Below are 17,236 nucleotides of genomic sequence, written 5' to 3' on the forward strand. Positions count from 1 at the left end.
ATTAGAAAGAATAGAAATGCAATTCTGGGAGAGATTTTAAAATAGTTGAATGATGAATACAAAATGGAACTGTACTTCAAGAACAAAACTGGAATTAGAATTCACATGTGGCTTAGTTTCTTGACCGAGGGCATAATTGATATGGCCATTGATACTTAATTGCCTCATCCTTGCAAAGACATAAAATTAAATCAAAGGACCTGGTTATTTTTATCTGATACCACGCAATTTTTATTTCTAGGTTCTAGTGAGTATAAAAACAAAAAGTAAAAGGAAGGAGAAAGGGATGGATGGAAAATTCATTTAATATGATAAATGCAAAGCCTATGGAAAATGTGTGGTTTTTGAAGCTCAAGGTCAGTCTCTGCAAGTGGGAGTAACAGAGTTATGAGTTCACTATCAAGGAATGGATCTGAGAATCTATGATTCCCATTCCTATTCAAATCCTAGTCTGTCCATAGCAGGCTTCTTAAAGAGAGTGCTACCAACCACTCACAGGGGACATTTGGAAAATATATAGCAGGTGACACAGGTGTGAAGTGGGTGGGGGACCAGTTTACTGGAAGCTCTGTCATGCTCCAGGCAGTCTCAAATGACTAAGCACTGTCTTTGTTCCCATGTCAATTTAAAAAAGTCCTGCTGGATATTTTTTAGGTGAAAGCCTATATATAGTTAACTGAGCCTAAAAGTTTACTTTAGGTATAAACACAAAGCGTTTATGCATACTTTTAAATATAAATTGAACTATTTCAGGCATAGTGCTACTATGTAAATCAGGCAATATTGTACTATGTATTGTTCGGAATTTTACCGATAGTTTTTCACCATTTGGAAAGTACCTGGCACCGAACGCGGTGAGCTGTCACACACACATAGATCAGATGAGCTGTAGCTGCTCTGGTTGCTTTAGTGATTTCACACAGAACACGTGATTTTAAAAAGCACAAGAATTGGAACAACTCTGCACCCTTGGGAGAAGTTACCTCACCAAAGCCTCAGTTTCCCCACTTCATTAAAAGCCATGCTAATGACATATAATGGGCTTGCAAAACACCTCACACACTACTGCATCCATAAATACTTCTGATGCTATTGTTAATGTTAATATTATTATCAATGAGGAAAATAAGGTCCCATATAGTGAGATGACCTGGGGAGTTTATTCTGTCTAAATAGTTTTTTTTTTTAAGATTTTATTTATTTATTTGACAGAGAGAGACACAGCGAGAGAGGGAACACAAGCAGGGGAAGTGGGAGAGGGAGAAGCAGGCTTCCTGCAGAGCAGGGAGCCTGATGCGGGGCTCGATCCCAGGACCCTGAGATCATGACCTGAGCTGAAGGCAGATGCTTAACAACTGAGGTACCCAGGAGGCCCCTTGTCTAAGTAGCTTTAAATTACACGTTACAACGGAAATACATCATCCAAGAACTACCCTCTATGGTACTTTGTGGTTCTTATATAGCATATTTTCTCCTTTGGATGTAAGGGCCGTGCTGAAACATAGGTTGAAAGATTCAAAGATGTCAGATTTTCCGTAAAATATTGCATAAAAGAAAGAAAAATTCTGGGAGTAGAACAGAAGTTGAGGATGATTGAGAATGGAAGCCTGGGGGTGTGGGCCAGAAGGGCACAGAAAGAGGTTTCAAGCCACATCTCAGTTAGTAGTACACTGTTTCAATTTAAGCATAAAATCCTATTGAAAAATGTTGTTTTCAGTTGTGCACTTGTTAAAGCTTATAAGTGGTAATCAAAAAGACATATGACTGTACAGAATGAAATATGATAGAAAAGCTGCCTGTCTTGAAAATTTTCTAGTTTTCAAAAACATCCTTGACAAAATACAAAGTCTGTATGAAAATCGCCACCATGCTTACACGGCTCTATTTTCAACTTTTGTATCTACATTTACATTTAATAATATGCCCACCCATTAGTACCCTAACAGGACAGCAGAAGAATCATGAAGAGATGCAGTCTGCAGGGCATTCACCACTGCTAAAGAAAACAGAGTACTGGGAACTCTGGGCTTACTGAATATTTTTAGGTCCTGCCTGGTGGTTTCATGCTGGTTTACTAGCAGTGATTTTTCTCTTCTAACTTTGCAAAACACCAGTTTTCAGTATTTTTTTCCTTGATTTATCACCTGTTATTATGTCACAAGGAACTAACAAGCCATTTCTCCTTCTCCGTTCCTTTCAATAGAGTAAAGAGGTCGCATCACAGCCTACCATTGATTTCCCATCTGTCCCAGTCACTGCAAAAAGTGTCATCATGCACTGGTACTGTGCTGTCCTTCACGAGGGCTGTATCTGTCGCACGGATGCTGGGGAAGCCCTTGACCCTTGACTCTATGTGATCCCCAGTACAGCACTACAAACTAACTAAACTCAAAAAACTGGGGATAGAGAAAAGAAACCCAAGAAACTCACATTATTCAGAAACTCCCTAAGTTTATCAGTCAGCAAGCCAGGAATAAAAGATATGTCATCCCTGAAAAACAGCAAAGAATACACACTAATGGGAAGCAAATCACCAGCAAATAACTGGTTCTCATCTCTCACTTTCTGCTTTGGTCTCCCCATTTAGAAGAATTGTAACCAAGAGCACTGAAAAATCTTTTTTTTTTTTTTTTAAAGATTTTATTTATTTATTTGATAGAGAGAGACAGCGAGAGAGGGAACACAAGCAGGGGGAGTGGGAGAGGGAGAAGCAGGCTTCCCGCGGAGCAGGGAGCCCGATGTGGGTCTCGATCCCAGGACCCTGAGATCATGACCTGAGCCAAAGGCAGTCGCTCAACCAACTGAGCCACCCAGGCACCCCTGAAAAATCTTTTTAAGGAAAGAGGAATGAAATAAAGATAGAGAAAAAGATAATCTTTTAATTCAAGCTCTGTCATAGAAAAGTGAAGTCTAACTTTGCCCATTTTTTTTTTGAATTGTCAGAGTGAGGAGGAATTTCCCAAACACCATAAAAATTCCAGATTTTCATGTTAAAAGAAAAGAAATGTTGACTGTATTCGATAATGCACTGAAGGTTGACCTCAGTTCTGTGAAATCTGATTCCTGATAAAACAGGAGGCTGCTGTCCTTGCCACTGGCTTGCTCCAGGGCTCAGGCTGCATAATAACAAGGCTCCTTTGGACTGTGGTGCAGGGTGGGCATATGAAATAAAGTATTTAACACATCCATAATACCTTTCATGTCCATAGCTCAAACAGCTCTATAAAATCCAATTAATTCATCAAGCTTCATAAAGTCTGAAGGACATACATAATTATCGCTCTACATGTGGCCAACCACTGGCAGCAAGCACTCAGACATGGGGCTTAACAGAATGCAGATTTAACTGTCCAGTTCTTGAACTTTCATGCACCTACAGAACAGCAGGGGCATGACAAAGAATCTCTGAGTCACCAGCAAATTCTATGAATTGTGAGTTGGGTTAAAAATGGGCACAGAAAAGAATCGTCTCATTGCCAACACACAAAAGAATCCTTGCTATCTCTGCTTGGGTAAAGAGGGTTTAGATCAAATTAGGAGAGGGCTCTCCCATCTGTGTGCTTGGGTTGGAAGTGCAAAGTCACTTGGTAGAAGTCTTTGTGTGGCGTGCCAAATGAAATCTGCAGAATTCATGTTAAACAGAAATAATTTAGATTTCTTAAATATCTATGTGTAATATGTATTATTTTAAAATACTAAATAAACACTAAACCAGCATTTGCAATGCATAACTCATTTCCCAGATGAAGTGAGGCACTTTTTCAAGCTGATATTGAGACAAAAATGTCCTGCTTGGAATAACTTGCTTACTGGGGAAGGCTGGTTTGCTAGTTACAAAAGAGTGCAAATATCTTTGTTATTAAAATAGATTGCTTTCCAACAGAAAAGTGCACTATTGAAAACATTATGAGTAGGGGCGTCTGGGTGGCTCAGTCGTTAAGCGTCTGCCTTCGGCTCAGGTCATGATCCCAGGGTCCTGGGATGGAGTCCCGCATCAGACTCCCTCTCCCTCTGCCGCTCCCCCTGCTTGTGTTCCGTCTCTCGCTGTGGCCATTTTTCACCACGGAAAATTTGACAGATGCCTACTGATCTTAAAATCTTAAAAAACAACAACAACAACAACAACAATATGAGCAGAGGCACAAATGATATGTGTCCTAAGAGTTTCTTCCAGGACACAGGTTTTCCCTCAGTGAATTTATCACTGAAAGGTATAGGATTATATAGAGATCTCACGTGTCAGCCACACATAATATAAACTCAAAGTCTGATTTGAGCTGATTTGAGTCTGATGTAGCTGACCCTGTACAAATAATCCCTCTTCTCTGAACCTCGGGTTCCTTATAGGGACATGAGAATAATAATACCTACTTCTCATGGGGTTGTCGAAATTACTAAATGGCAAAAAAAAAAAAAAAATGCTATTAGGTTTCCAAAATTACTGGATGTATTTTTTTAAATCATTTCTTCCATATCCCCTATACATCCCAAACTCATTGAACACTTTTAAAGCCTGGAAAGAACACTCCTAGGTGGGAGAGATATTGGACATCCCCTATTCTCAGGTGATGAAGCCTTGCCATAAATGACCACTACATAGGAGGACAGAAAAAGGAAACAGCTAGTTGGTCCTCACCCATTCCAGTCCCTACTCCCTGGGAAGTAGGGAATAGTAAGAAGTCACTCTCCTCATGATTGCTAGCAGCTTTTCTTCAGTGGGTGGAAGCTCTAGAAAACAAATTTGATCTCAATTTAAGGACTGTCAAAATGATTATAGCTCTCTGATAACAGGACACATGTGTTAGCAAATAGCAGATCTTCAGCCCCAGAGGTGGGATTTTCCTACCACTTTAGGTATTCAAGCAAATGGTGACCAGAGTAAAGCTCCAACAATACATAAACAAATCAAATGAACTATGCTTTTGTATGCCTTGCCTTATGAAATCCTCAAAATAAATCTATGAACTTAATATTTGTACCCTCCATGTTATAGATTAGGCCAACCATGGTTTAAGATGTTGGGCCAAATATTGGTGGATGCCCAGCTTTTGGGGATACTGTATGGTGATATCATAGGTAGTACATAATGTGAACCAGTCCTTCAACTTTCATAATAACTGTATATATGACTGACACCATTCTAGAGTGTAGACTAGGTGGGATATATGGCAAGACAACACCCAGAAGAGCCCATTCAATCCTGGAATTCTACCATTCCTGTTTCTAGAATTATGATCTTTTCTCAAATAGACTTAGTCTGACTTCAAAACTCCCGTATCTAAGATAGTCCTATTAGTGCTTCTTTCTAGTTTTACAGATGCCAAGGCACTGACAGAATATCAGTTAAAATCTTCTTTTCTAGGCTGAACTTACTGATGCTTACTACATGCCAGGCTAAGTACTTAACATAAATCTGTCATTCTCACAACAACCCTATAGGATGAGAACTGTTACTGTTAGCTTGCCCATAAAGAAAGTAAGGCACAGAGAATGGAACAGCTTTCTGAAGGGCACACAACTAGTAAAGGTAGGGCTGAGAATCAAAACCAGATGTCTTTACTCTAGAATATACCATCTTAATCACTCTGCTACATGGTATTGTATATAGAGCTCTGACTTATTTCAAGGAAGATAAATTCTAGACTTAATGATAAAAGTCTCACTGAGGGCATGCACATGTGAATAAATACTGTTGGCCAAGAATGATGAACAAACTCAAAATATATATTTTATCTGAGGTGAATACTACATTTAAAAAAATTGAAGTCTTCTTTTGCACTGTTTAGAATTATTAGCACACGCCATATTGGTAATAAACACATAAATTTTAAATAATGCCATTCTGAAACATTTTTACATATTTTAGTCCTGGAAGAGAAAAACTTTTTTTTCCTATTTTCCTTAGAAGCTCATTGGCTCACAGGAAAAACAAAATTAGACTAACAATTTAGTCCTCTCGTTCCAAACTTAAAGATGTGAGGCACCAGATCACCTGTTGTAAAAGTAACTTAAAGTCAGAATGCAGCATACTTTTATGTGTAGCATTTGATGTCATATATTACAATTGAGTCATTTATTATGGATAATTAAGAAGGCCAGAGAGAGAAAGAAAACAGAGAAAGGCATTCCAGACCTGAGAAGGGGCGACAGATGGATGCAGATAAGCCAAGGGAAAACTGAATGAAACATAAGCACACAATGCACAAAAAATGCACACGTCCACACCACAGGGGGGTACATCCTTTAAAAAGAGACAGAGAAAGAGGATTCTTAATGGGCATATAGTAAATGGTTCATTAATGAGGAAGCAAGCCCAGGACATACATTTTCATTGTCTTATATCCCCATTTTACAGCTTTCTAGGCTTGCAAAATCTTTGCTTTTTCACCATTTCCAGAATAATCCACAGACATTTAGCAGCAGACCAGAGGCCATTAAAGAGAGGTTTGCTTTCGTTCAGAATGAACACAATCATGTCACTATCATAAATAATCAGGTAAATTTACAAAACTATTGTCAATGATCAGCTAGAACCACTTATTTAAATAAGCCATTAGCCCGCAAATTGGATACTAAACAGAATTCTGGCTCATTAACTTTACAGTTGGCCATTTTTCACCACGGAAAATTTGACGTATGCCTACTGATCTCATGAACATGCATTTTCAAGTTCAAATTCATATCATAAAGACACAAAAACTGTATCTTGGTGTACTTCAAAATCCATTCGAGAGTCTTTCGCCTTCTGCATAAATTGGACTAAATGAACCATATTTGTTTGCCATCGCGGGTGCACACCAGCCCCCAAGGCTCTTCAGTACCTGTTGTCTATCCAGACGCATCCTCTTGGCGGCATTCCTGCTTTCACTCTCACAGGCTGAGGCCAAGATACTCTCTGCAACTGCTGAAGTAAGGTGGGAAGGAATAGGTCGAGACTAAAAAAAAAAAAAAAAAAAGAGAGAGAGAGAGAGAGAAACATGAAAAATTATTAACAGACCAATGTTATTCTCAGAAGAGCTCACAGGATGTGCAGGAGTATCCATTTATTTCAACTGAACTTATTTCAATAAAAAGAGGAAATGGAAATTGCAAAGATGAGAAATGAAAGCTAGTTAGAGGTTAAAGCTATCGCCGCTACACAGATCCATCACTCATTCCCACAGCTCCATTGTCACAAATAGTCAGTCTGGGCCATTAAGCTGGAGTTTGAATAGGCAGTGACAAAATGCTGACTGGGTTTTGTAAATAAAAGAAGTGCTTTAATTCTCTCGTAACATATGACAATGCACAACAAAACAAAATCAAGTGACGAGGCTGAAACATAGTTGGAAAAACTGACAGACACTCAGACCATGTTGAACAATTTTAATATGAAATGTGAATATTTGCAGTCAAAGTTGGGACACAATTGGTATGATTCAAATCCTCTAAAAATACTTTGTTTAGTATATGTGCTGCCGAAGCGAGCACTAAAAATACTTTGTTTAAATACAAACTAAAACGTCAGTCCTGGAACGATTTCGATATAATAAAAGTTTGATGTTTTGATATGAGCTGTATGTGTACCTACATGTTTTCTTTATAAAATAGGAGTTAATATTATTAACTTAATGGATACATGTTGGAAATCCGTCTTCTATGTAGCCCACGTAGAAATTAATTAACCCACCCAACTAAGTTCATAATTAACTTCAAATTGTTTGCAACTCTCCATATCATTTGTGATAATCAGAAAAGTTTTCCATTTTCGTTTCCCATAATTACATGCAAAATCGTCTAACTGAAAGATGAAGTGCTTAATGATATTGAACAGTTTTTTAATGAAGATAAGCAAATGATAGATAAGAAATAACATGACAATTAAGCCAGATAAGATAGCAAAATATGAAATTAGAAAATAAAAAATGTCCTTTGGGAAGCTAGCCTATATAGTAACATGCCACCTTAGAGTTTTCAAAGCCTGAATCTCAAATATGTATGGATGCCATTTATTAGAAGCCTCTAACCTAAAAGAGACCTTCTAATTTTTTTTTTAAGTGAATAGGAGCATGCCTTTATGGTATTTGATTCATTTTTACTAACTCTAGCATGTAAAATGTGCTTTAGCAAATTGAACCATAGGGTTTATATCTCAGTACTGAAGAACAGCTAAATTCAGACCATGAGTGCTTTCACAGATACTCCTCAGTGGAATTTGTATATTGTATAACAAGACCAGCCTCTGACCTTGCTTGAACTAGGAAGCAATTTCTGTCGCTGCCTCAGCTAATCTCCTCATGCTTCCACCTCCAAAGTAACCTCTGTAGACAAAAGGTAGGAAAGGTACAGGGTACTGTCTCCACTGCTAACCCCATGAGATGCCTGGAAGAACGCCTAGACAACCTTGACAATAAAGTATTAAGACACTGGAAATGCTATTTTTGCAAAAGAAAGAAAAGAGAGAGGCCCCTGAAGTGGCAGGTAAATGCAGTGGCATCATTTTGAGAAGGAAATTAGAAAGCCAGGAGTGTGTGCTTGGAACAGAGAGGAGGATCAAATCAGATCAATAATTGAAAATTAAAAAAAATAAATTGCCATAAAGATGTAAATATAATTTCAAAATTCATATGGTTTCTTCATTTCATTCTGTATTTCCCTGAGTATGGATAAGATAATCTAGCTCAGAACCAAAAATATATTAAGCCACAAAATCAGTGTCTCATGAAAGGGCAAAGCTTTGGCCACAGCTCAGCTCAAAATTATAATCTAAACCACATGGGAATTAGGTACACAGTGCTGTTTTTCTCAACTGAATTATGTTTGGAGGCAAAGGTGTTATAGAAAAAATGAGAATAAGAACATTCCATTATGAAAAAAGAAAAAATTATTTGATTGTAGCTAACATTATTCAAATAGAAGTGACAGTTCACATCATTATAAACTATATTATTAGACCTTTTATCTGGTTCTGGGGACTGAATTAACACAATCTAAATAAAACATTGGCAGCCTCTCTTTTCTTGATCCAATTATTGATAGTCACATGAAATTCAGAGAGATGTATTCCTGCTCTTCATTATCTTTATTTTCCTCCATCAGGTATTTCCATTCAAATTTAGGAATATATAAAGCTATAGGACTTTATTAAGCTGATTCAATTAAAGTAATAAACACACACCTTCTTAAATGCATAAAAGTCTGTTGAACAGGAGAATAAAAGGTAAAATACCCCTGTAATGAAAATTAGCATTTTATTTCAATTAATTTTTTTTAAAACACAAAATGGGAAATGACTTTCGCTAGAACAGTAAAAGTTGTTAGGCATGATAATTTATATGATTTCCTTTTCAAAGAAAATGATGGGGAGAGTTGAGTCTTTTCCAGATATAGGAAATTGGTCTTCTCAGAATACAATAATGTCCTGGCTGAGTAGGGCTAGATCACTTTTAAGGTCACTGTATAGCCTAATGTTTCAAATATTTTGGGGAAAAAAATCAACTTTAAGATAAAGCAATCATGTACTCTTTTCTATTAAGTGGAAAAAAAATAAGTAGAAGCAAAGATATGTGATAGACATAGCCAGGAGTTAAATAGTATAATTCTGAAAATAGGTTGTTCTGAGTTTATGCTAGAATTATAACTTAAGAAAACTGTAAACAGCCACAGAAATCATTCAGTACAAGTTTCTTCACTAAAGTTTGAAGAAACTGAAATAGACACTGATTTAACTATATATAGAACCCAGATTTCATGTCTCCCAATTCTCAACCCTTCTACTCTCTAAATTCTGTTCTATACTTAGTACTTTTACCTAATTTATCATTAATATAAAATATTATAGAAAAAATCCTTACACATCCTGTTACGCTCAACTAAACAATAAGCAGACCAAAGCTAACCCTTTACAAGTATGTATTACAATTCAGACATGCTCATTGGAAGGAAAGGCAGAATGAATAAGTCATTGTTACAGTTTAAGAAATAAACAGGTATTTTTCAAAGAACTTACTATATCTTAAGTATATAATGAAATATGTACCTCTAAGTAGAAAACGGGTACCATCCTAATTTAATTTTTAGATAAATATTAATAATAACTCATTCTGAGTGTTAGGATGGTCAGGCATTAAAACAAGCAGCTTAGATTCATTATCTAATTTAGTTTTCCAAAAAACCCTTGAGGAAAGTACTTCTAATATTCGTATTTCAGATGAAAAATAAATTGAAGTTCTGAGAGATTATATAACTTGCCCAAGATCACACAGCTATGTATGTGGAAACACCTGGATTTATATCTAAGACTGATGAGAAACTGGGAATAATTCCTCGTAAAGAATTATTCTCAGTTCACAACTCAAGTCTCAGTAAGCTTAAACAAAGCTAGAGACCTTAAATACTACACACTCCTACAGAAGAATCCATTTACAGCTAACTCTATTTTGCATTTAAGCAAAGAATATATTAGGATCTCACCAAAATCCTCCTCTTAAAGGGACTGAGAATCTCCTAGTATATTTTGCTATTGGTTCTTTAAAACCTTTCTTCATTAATAGCACAAAAATTAATGTAACTTAGCTCAGTTCTTCACATGTTCTAAATGGATGCAATATAAATTCGTAAGAATTTCATGTTGGAGAAACCAGGAGTGCCAAGAAATAACTGTATATGAAACATAAGAAAAGCTTAGTCTCGTGCAAAATGAGAATGAGGAGCCAGGCAGAGTTCTTGCTTTCCTGTGAGGCAATCTGTTAAAAATCCCCTTGGTTCTAATACTGAATGCCAAAGCTCTTCACTACACACAGAGGTCCGTTATGCTGCACCTGGCTCTAAGATACTAAAAATGAAAGTCTTTTGTTTATTGTTCCTCCATAATTTGGCTTTTATCTATTTCACAGCTCAGGAGTACTTAAGCCAAGAAAGTAAGAAGGAAATTAATCAATTTTGCTCCTTATCAAAGCAATGTTATCATAGAGGACTTTTTAAAACTATTGTTTAGTGTGAGTTTTGAGAACGATCTTCATCAGAACTCTCCATTCCTTCACCACATTTGATAGCACAGAGCTTATTCTAATATTGCCGCACTGGGGTCTTGCCGGCAGGTAATTAGCAAAGTGTATTAAGGGCTCTCATCATGGATTCGACGAGGGACAAATGCTGAAAATTCCCTTACATCAGTAAGAGTGGCCAGAGAACACAAAAGCCTCCATGTAATAACCTAAGAATATTTTGACCAATAAAACCTCAAATACATAGAATTCAATAGATAATTTATGAAAAACAACACTTCTCCTTCTGGTTCAATTTAGCTCAGTAAATACATTATTTGGTATATATCTTGTAAGATTTAAAAATAATGATTCAAAGATGTATATAATCATACACACTACATGATCTATACCTAGAGTGAGATTTGTTACCTATTTCTTACCCTGGAGATGAGACAGTGTGAATCACCTTCACTAATTACCTCTTCATAATTAACTGTCATCCTCAACTGGGATGAGTTGATCTTTCCCTAGCACTGTTCTTATTGTAATAATTATCTATGACCAAATCAGTGGTGGTCATTTCATTAAACAGATGGCTAAACTGTTGCATGGAACTTTTGGAGTTGAAAAAGTCACATTTTAATTGGGCACTTAAGATGTGATTGCTGTTGGCACAACATAAAGGTGCCTTTCCTTATATACACATGTAAAACCACCACACCAACGAACTATTCCTTTTTTTTTTTGGTCATAAAATATAAACTAAACAATGTTAGGGTCCTCTGAACTTCTGCCACACATTTAGGATGCTCCAGTTTTGTTTTGTTTCTTTACAGTTTTAAAAAAGTAACAAGAAATCATGACTGTAAGACTCTATTCATGGGTTAATAGTACTTATTAGTGGCAAGGCTCGCTAGAATTGAGGGTGTGTGCTTTACCAGATCAAGTATTAAATGAGGTCAGATTGGGAGCAACTGCACATCCACCCAAGATTCTATATAGAATGAGCTCTTTCAAAATAACCAAAGCAAATGATTCATTAGTCAGTTTAGATAGGGCCCTACACTAAGATTATTTTTCCTAATCTTGTTACTTCATAAAATACATAATCTTAAAATTCTGCAGCTTAGATGAAATGCATATTCTATCTCCCCCAAATGGCATATCTATACCTAAAGGGATAATTGTTATAGGCTGTGTAGAAAACTGTAGCCCTTAAGGGATCCCTTCTACTAACCAAGTAGCTTCATTTGTATACATCAGTGGAATAAAGTAATAGTCTAGCAATGACGTGCTAGACTATTAGGATATTATTATGAGATCAGCTACTTGTAATCAGTCTGTCCACTTTTGCTATATACTCTCCCCGAGCCTCACTCATCCTGCCAGATATCATTATTTCTATTTTTACAAATGGCAAAACTAAGGTTCATTCAGTAAGTTCTGAAGAGGCAATATAGTCTCCATCTCATGGGACAATTGTTACAATTCCACGATGAGGTAATGTACATGAAGTCACTGATATCTTCACTTATCTATTCAACGACTGTATTTAACGAGCACATTCTATATGTCAGGAACTGTGTCAAGTTCAAATATATAAATAGTATCAGTACTCTCTCTGCTATCATAGTTTACAAGCTAATACATGCCTAGCATGTAGGGTGTAATATACATGCAATAAAGTATGTTAATTACAGACTCACAATCTTTTATCACAATTCTGTACTGTTCATGTTGTTAAATTGAAAGTTTTTTTGATAAATTTGGGGAAATTTGGCAGAAAAAATTGACATGAGAATACTTATAATCTTTCTTTTTCCTACTTTCTGTGAATATCCATATCTTTTATGGCAGAAATACTTATATATTTGTCTGTGAGAGGCTTTCTCAGACCTGTTGTGAGTGTTATGCAGTTAGTAGAATATATACTCTGTCACATGCCCCAAATTTGAGAAAAGTTCTGAATTCTGGACCACATATGATCCAAAGTTTCAGATAAGGTTTGTGGATGTGGACTAAAATCATAGTTTAGTTGTTCTTTCCTCATCCTATACGGTTTTGGTAGAAAAAATGACAAAGATTCTCAGTGACCTGATCCTCGCCATGACTTAGGTGTGGGTGTGGACAATCATGAGAGCTCATCCCTTTGTTCTCAGTGGCTGATCTAAGGACAGATATATGATCCAAATAGGAGCAAAGTCCTTTCATGGGAAGGGGGATCTGGAGCTAGAAGACAGTTCTTGGACTCTATGTTTTAAGAAGAGAGGCTAAGAGCTGCTGATAGCATTTTATAACAGGTAGCAAGGACCTGTCTGAGAAGTAAGCTAACACACAAGAGAAGCATAGCTAAGAAACAAGAGCAGAGAAGCCCTGACATCTGACCCCATGGATCCAGCTATGTGTGAATCCTTGAACTTCCTAGTTTCTTGAGAAAATTCTCTGGACCTATTTGAAAGGAGATTGAAAAAGTGTTTTCAACAGAAATGCTAACTAACCTTCATCCAAGCTTTGATAATAATTATGAGTTAATGGGGTGCCTGGGTGGCTCAGTTGGTTAAGCGACTGCCTTCGGCTCAGGTCATGATCCTGGAGTCCCGGGATCGAGTCCCACATCAGGCTCCCTGCTCAGCGGGGAGCCTGTTTCTCCCTCTGACCCTCCCCCCTCTCATGATCTCTCTCTCTCTCTCAAATAAAATCTTAAAAAAATAATTATGAGTTAATGGTATGTACTTTGGCCTTAATTTTTAGAGCATTATTGGCCTTTAATAATGATCTCTCACAAATACATGAGGATTTAATGTCTTGTATTTAATACTTAGAAGCCCAGTTTGGCTAATCCCATCTGAAAATATCTTTGATCAAGACAAGAAAAACTAAATTATCAAATGAAATGACATATTATCATTTTTAACAAAGTGACTACTTATTTAAATCTCCACTAGGAAACATCTTTTAATCTTGAAAATAAGTGACTAGATATACTTATGATTATTGTCAGTCATGGTCTCTTTGCCCCAACAGCTTATTTGTGAAACCCAACATGGTACACAAATTCTACCCATTCAGTTAATATCACTACCTATTCACAGAAACTGCCAAATAGATGAAAATATTTTAAAAACAGTATTTAAAGAGTTAACAAGAATTAAAATTAAATGCAATATAACTTTTCTCTTTAGGGAGATTTTTTTTTCCCTATTAGATTTTCAGTTAGCAGTCACTTTTAAAATTGAAATGCCAAATGCTGAATACTGTGAAACACATAGCACACAATAAAAATTAGCTTATCTCCCAGTTAATTTCTACCACAAAGTAACACATTAGTAAATGTCCATTCATTCGTCTTTCATCCGACAACGTCAATTCAGTTGAATTGAACATATATTGAGCTGCTTTCATGAGCAATTAATTGCACTCTATGTAAAACACTGTAGGTGATAGGGACATGAACAAGGTAAGCAGCATAGTACTTGAGGAACAGAACTTCCTGTAAGGGAGCTAAGGCCCATATATAAATAACAGAAAGAGAAGACAGGATAAAATTACAAAAAAGTACCACAAAGTACAATTTGCACACAGAAGAGAGAGAGATTTAAGCCTGCTTTTAGCAAGAAGTGAGGACTAAATAGATAAAGATATATTTGATTTAGTCCTCCAACTAGTTCCAGAGATTGAGACAGTGAGGGTTTTCCAATAAAGGGAGCCATGGAATGCAATTCCAAATTAGATTGCATTTTATCATGTTCCTCAGATACTGGGTACTAGGCTAGGTAGGACTTTTTTGTTTCCATTTTTCCCAGGAGGAAACTGAAGCTCAGGGATACAAGGTCTACCAGTAACGACTGGTAAAGCAGGTCTAAGAACCAAGATCCATGGTTCTTAGACTGTGAAATCAGGGCGTTTTTCTTCAGATTTTCTCAGCAATGCTGCTATTTCCCTTTGTTTCCTTCAGGGCTCAGCTTCCCTCTGCTTGGAGGATGTTTCAGCTCTTCCACAGCCAGCCTGCGAGTGGTAACATTGGTCACTGTCTTACTCTGGAAGCAGAGGTTAGCTGGGCATTGATTTGTTAATTAAAAGTAGTTTCTCAAAAAAAAAAAAAAAAAAAAAGACTATTTCTTAGTCCTTTGTAGACAGTCTTCTGGTATCTATTTTGAGGAAAGAGGTGTGTTCATTCAGTTTTCTGTTTTAAAATAACCTCGTTTCTTCATAGTGACATTTAAGAATTTCTTGGGTCTGCTGTGGTTTCGCTATGATGTACACAGATACAGATTTGTTTTTATTTACACTGCTCAGCACTGGTCTATTTCTCTGTTCTTAGGATTCAACGGTCTACTCAATTCTAAAAAACTCTCCCTTAGCATCTGTTTGAATGTTGTCCTTACTCTAATTTCTCTTCTGGAATGCCTTTTAGATCTACCTTTATCATTCTATTTTCCAACTTCACTTCTTTTTTCCAATTTGTCTTTTTCTTTCTAGAAGTAATTTCCGTAGTTCAATGTCCCAGATTATTGATTTTTCTCTTTGGCTGAATCTTATCTGCTATTTAACCCATCCAGGAAGGTTTTAATTTTAATGCTTATAATGCCTGCCATTTTATTTCTGAAAGTTGTAACTGGATGTTTCTAATTCTCCTTTCATAGGGCAGTAGCTCTTCCCGAGGCCCAGCTACTTATACAGTTTGCAGTTCATGTTCCTCTCTGGTTACAAAATCCACATCTCTTGAATTTAAGTGTGCATTTAGATGGCAACCCTGACCTTTTGGCCTACATTCAGTTTTTCTACCTTGCTAGTCTGTTACCCTATCAAATTAAGGGCTTATAACTCTGGCTATGAGTTTCCTATCAAGTTCATAGCCTGAAAATTTCCTTTCCTTTCTTTTGCTCTTGGCTAGGTATTTAAAAAGTTGTTATATTCTACTCAGTATTTATGTATTTGTAGAGGGAAAGTGGGTGGTTGGGAGGGGTACTCCATGAGGCTTAAGTCAACGTTTTGCTAAAACTAAAAGATCCAGTGATAAGTAACTCTGCCAACTATGTTGGCTATATTCTTTACACTCTAGTTACCCTTCAACCTTAATATATTTAATAAACAATATCTATGATCCCTGAGTCAAGAACAATCATGGACCACAAGAGCACACACTGAGAACAGTACCAGAAGTCCCATGTGATGGCTTAAGGTGGTAAATGAAATAACTGAGCATATTAGAAGAAAGGGTAGAAAGAGGCCAGATCAGATGCTAAATATTTCATATGCATTATCACATATAATACCCCAATAGCCCACTCCTTTAGAAAAGTGGAGATTCAGAAACAGCACACAAAGTTGTACAGGGATTGAACTAAGCCAGGAATTGAATCTAGGTCTCTCAGTTTCACAAGGCCTTACTCTATTATTGTAAGAAACTTAGAATTTGTTCTGAGATGGCAAAAGTTTGATGTCATCAAAGCGAGAATCGAGGAAGACTACTCCAGGAGCAAAGGAAGATTTCTCATAAAGCCAATGAAGTTTAGACACCAGGGTCCCTCAACTGGATGGGACTCCCAGAGTTTCTGGGTATTGTAAGCATTCCGGGTAGGGAGGGAAAGCCAAGTGAAAATCAGGAAGTATTTATATGTAAGAGTGTCTGAAAATTGTCTCAAGAGATGTCAGAGGAAAAGGGTTTGAATCTTCATGACTTCTGTTTTTGAAATTTTTTTGTGTATGGTGTCTTTTCTAAGTAGAAATAAATATTCATCCTCTACTTAATTTTTTGCTCAACATTTTGTATTACTTTTCTTTTAATGAAAGGCACAACTTTTATAACTTTCAGGCACAAATCTTAGTTCTGTCCCTGCCTAGGAATAGAGGGTAGGGAGGGAGCATAAGATGAAAATAGAGAGGTGAGTTATGATTATGTCAGAGTATAAGTATGAGGTATGAAGGGCTAGAACTAAAATGGTAGCTGATAAAAGTCAAAATTATTGGACTGATTCAGGAATCACAGCAAAGAAAATAAACGAAATTCAGTGAGTGGTAAGATGCAAGCCATAAGTGTAAGAAAGAGTCCGATCTCATTCCAGGTTTATGAGCACTGCTGTAAAAACAACAATTAGTGGCACTATTACCAGAAAGAGGCAAGTCAAGAGGAATTTACTCGTGATTTGGTAGATGAGGTGAAAGACCAGTGGAGAGGATGAATGATGAAGAATACAATGAGTTCCTTGCAGATAGAACAATACATTTGCCAGCATCTGGCTGACATTTGGAATGAAACACAAAAGCTC

General features: G+C 36.7%; 1 protein-coding gene across 15 annotated transcripts in view; it reads right to left on the bottom strand.

The window, feature by feature from the left end:
- Nucleotides 1-17,236, bottom strand: part of NOL4 (nucleolar protein 4) — a 412,809-nt gene that overhangs the window by 91,558 nt on the left and 304,015 nt on the right. For 14 of the 15 annotated variants that reach the window (XR_003517122.2, XR_003517123.2, XM_027577286.2 and 11 more), the window contains one exon: nt 6,822-6,935. The exons of the other annotated variant lie outside the window; for it this stretch is intronic. Coding sequence is in view for 12 of the 14 variants with exons in the window: in XM_027577286.2 (XP_027433087.1) it covers nt 6,822-6,935 (114 nt within the window). In the remaining 2 variants the exon portion in view is untranslated. The remainder of the gene's footprint in view (nt 1-6,821; nt 6,936-17,236) is intronic. 15 annotated transcript variants of the gene reach the window in all.

Source organism: Zalophus californianus, chromosome 14 (genome assembly GCF_009762305.2).
Source record: "Zalophus californianus isolate mZalCal1 chromosome 14, mZalCal1.pri.v2, whole genome shotgun sequence".
NCBI lineage: Eukaryota > Metazoa > Chordata > Mammalia > Carnivora > Otariidae > Zalophus > Zalophus californianus.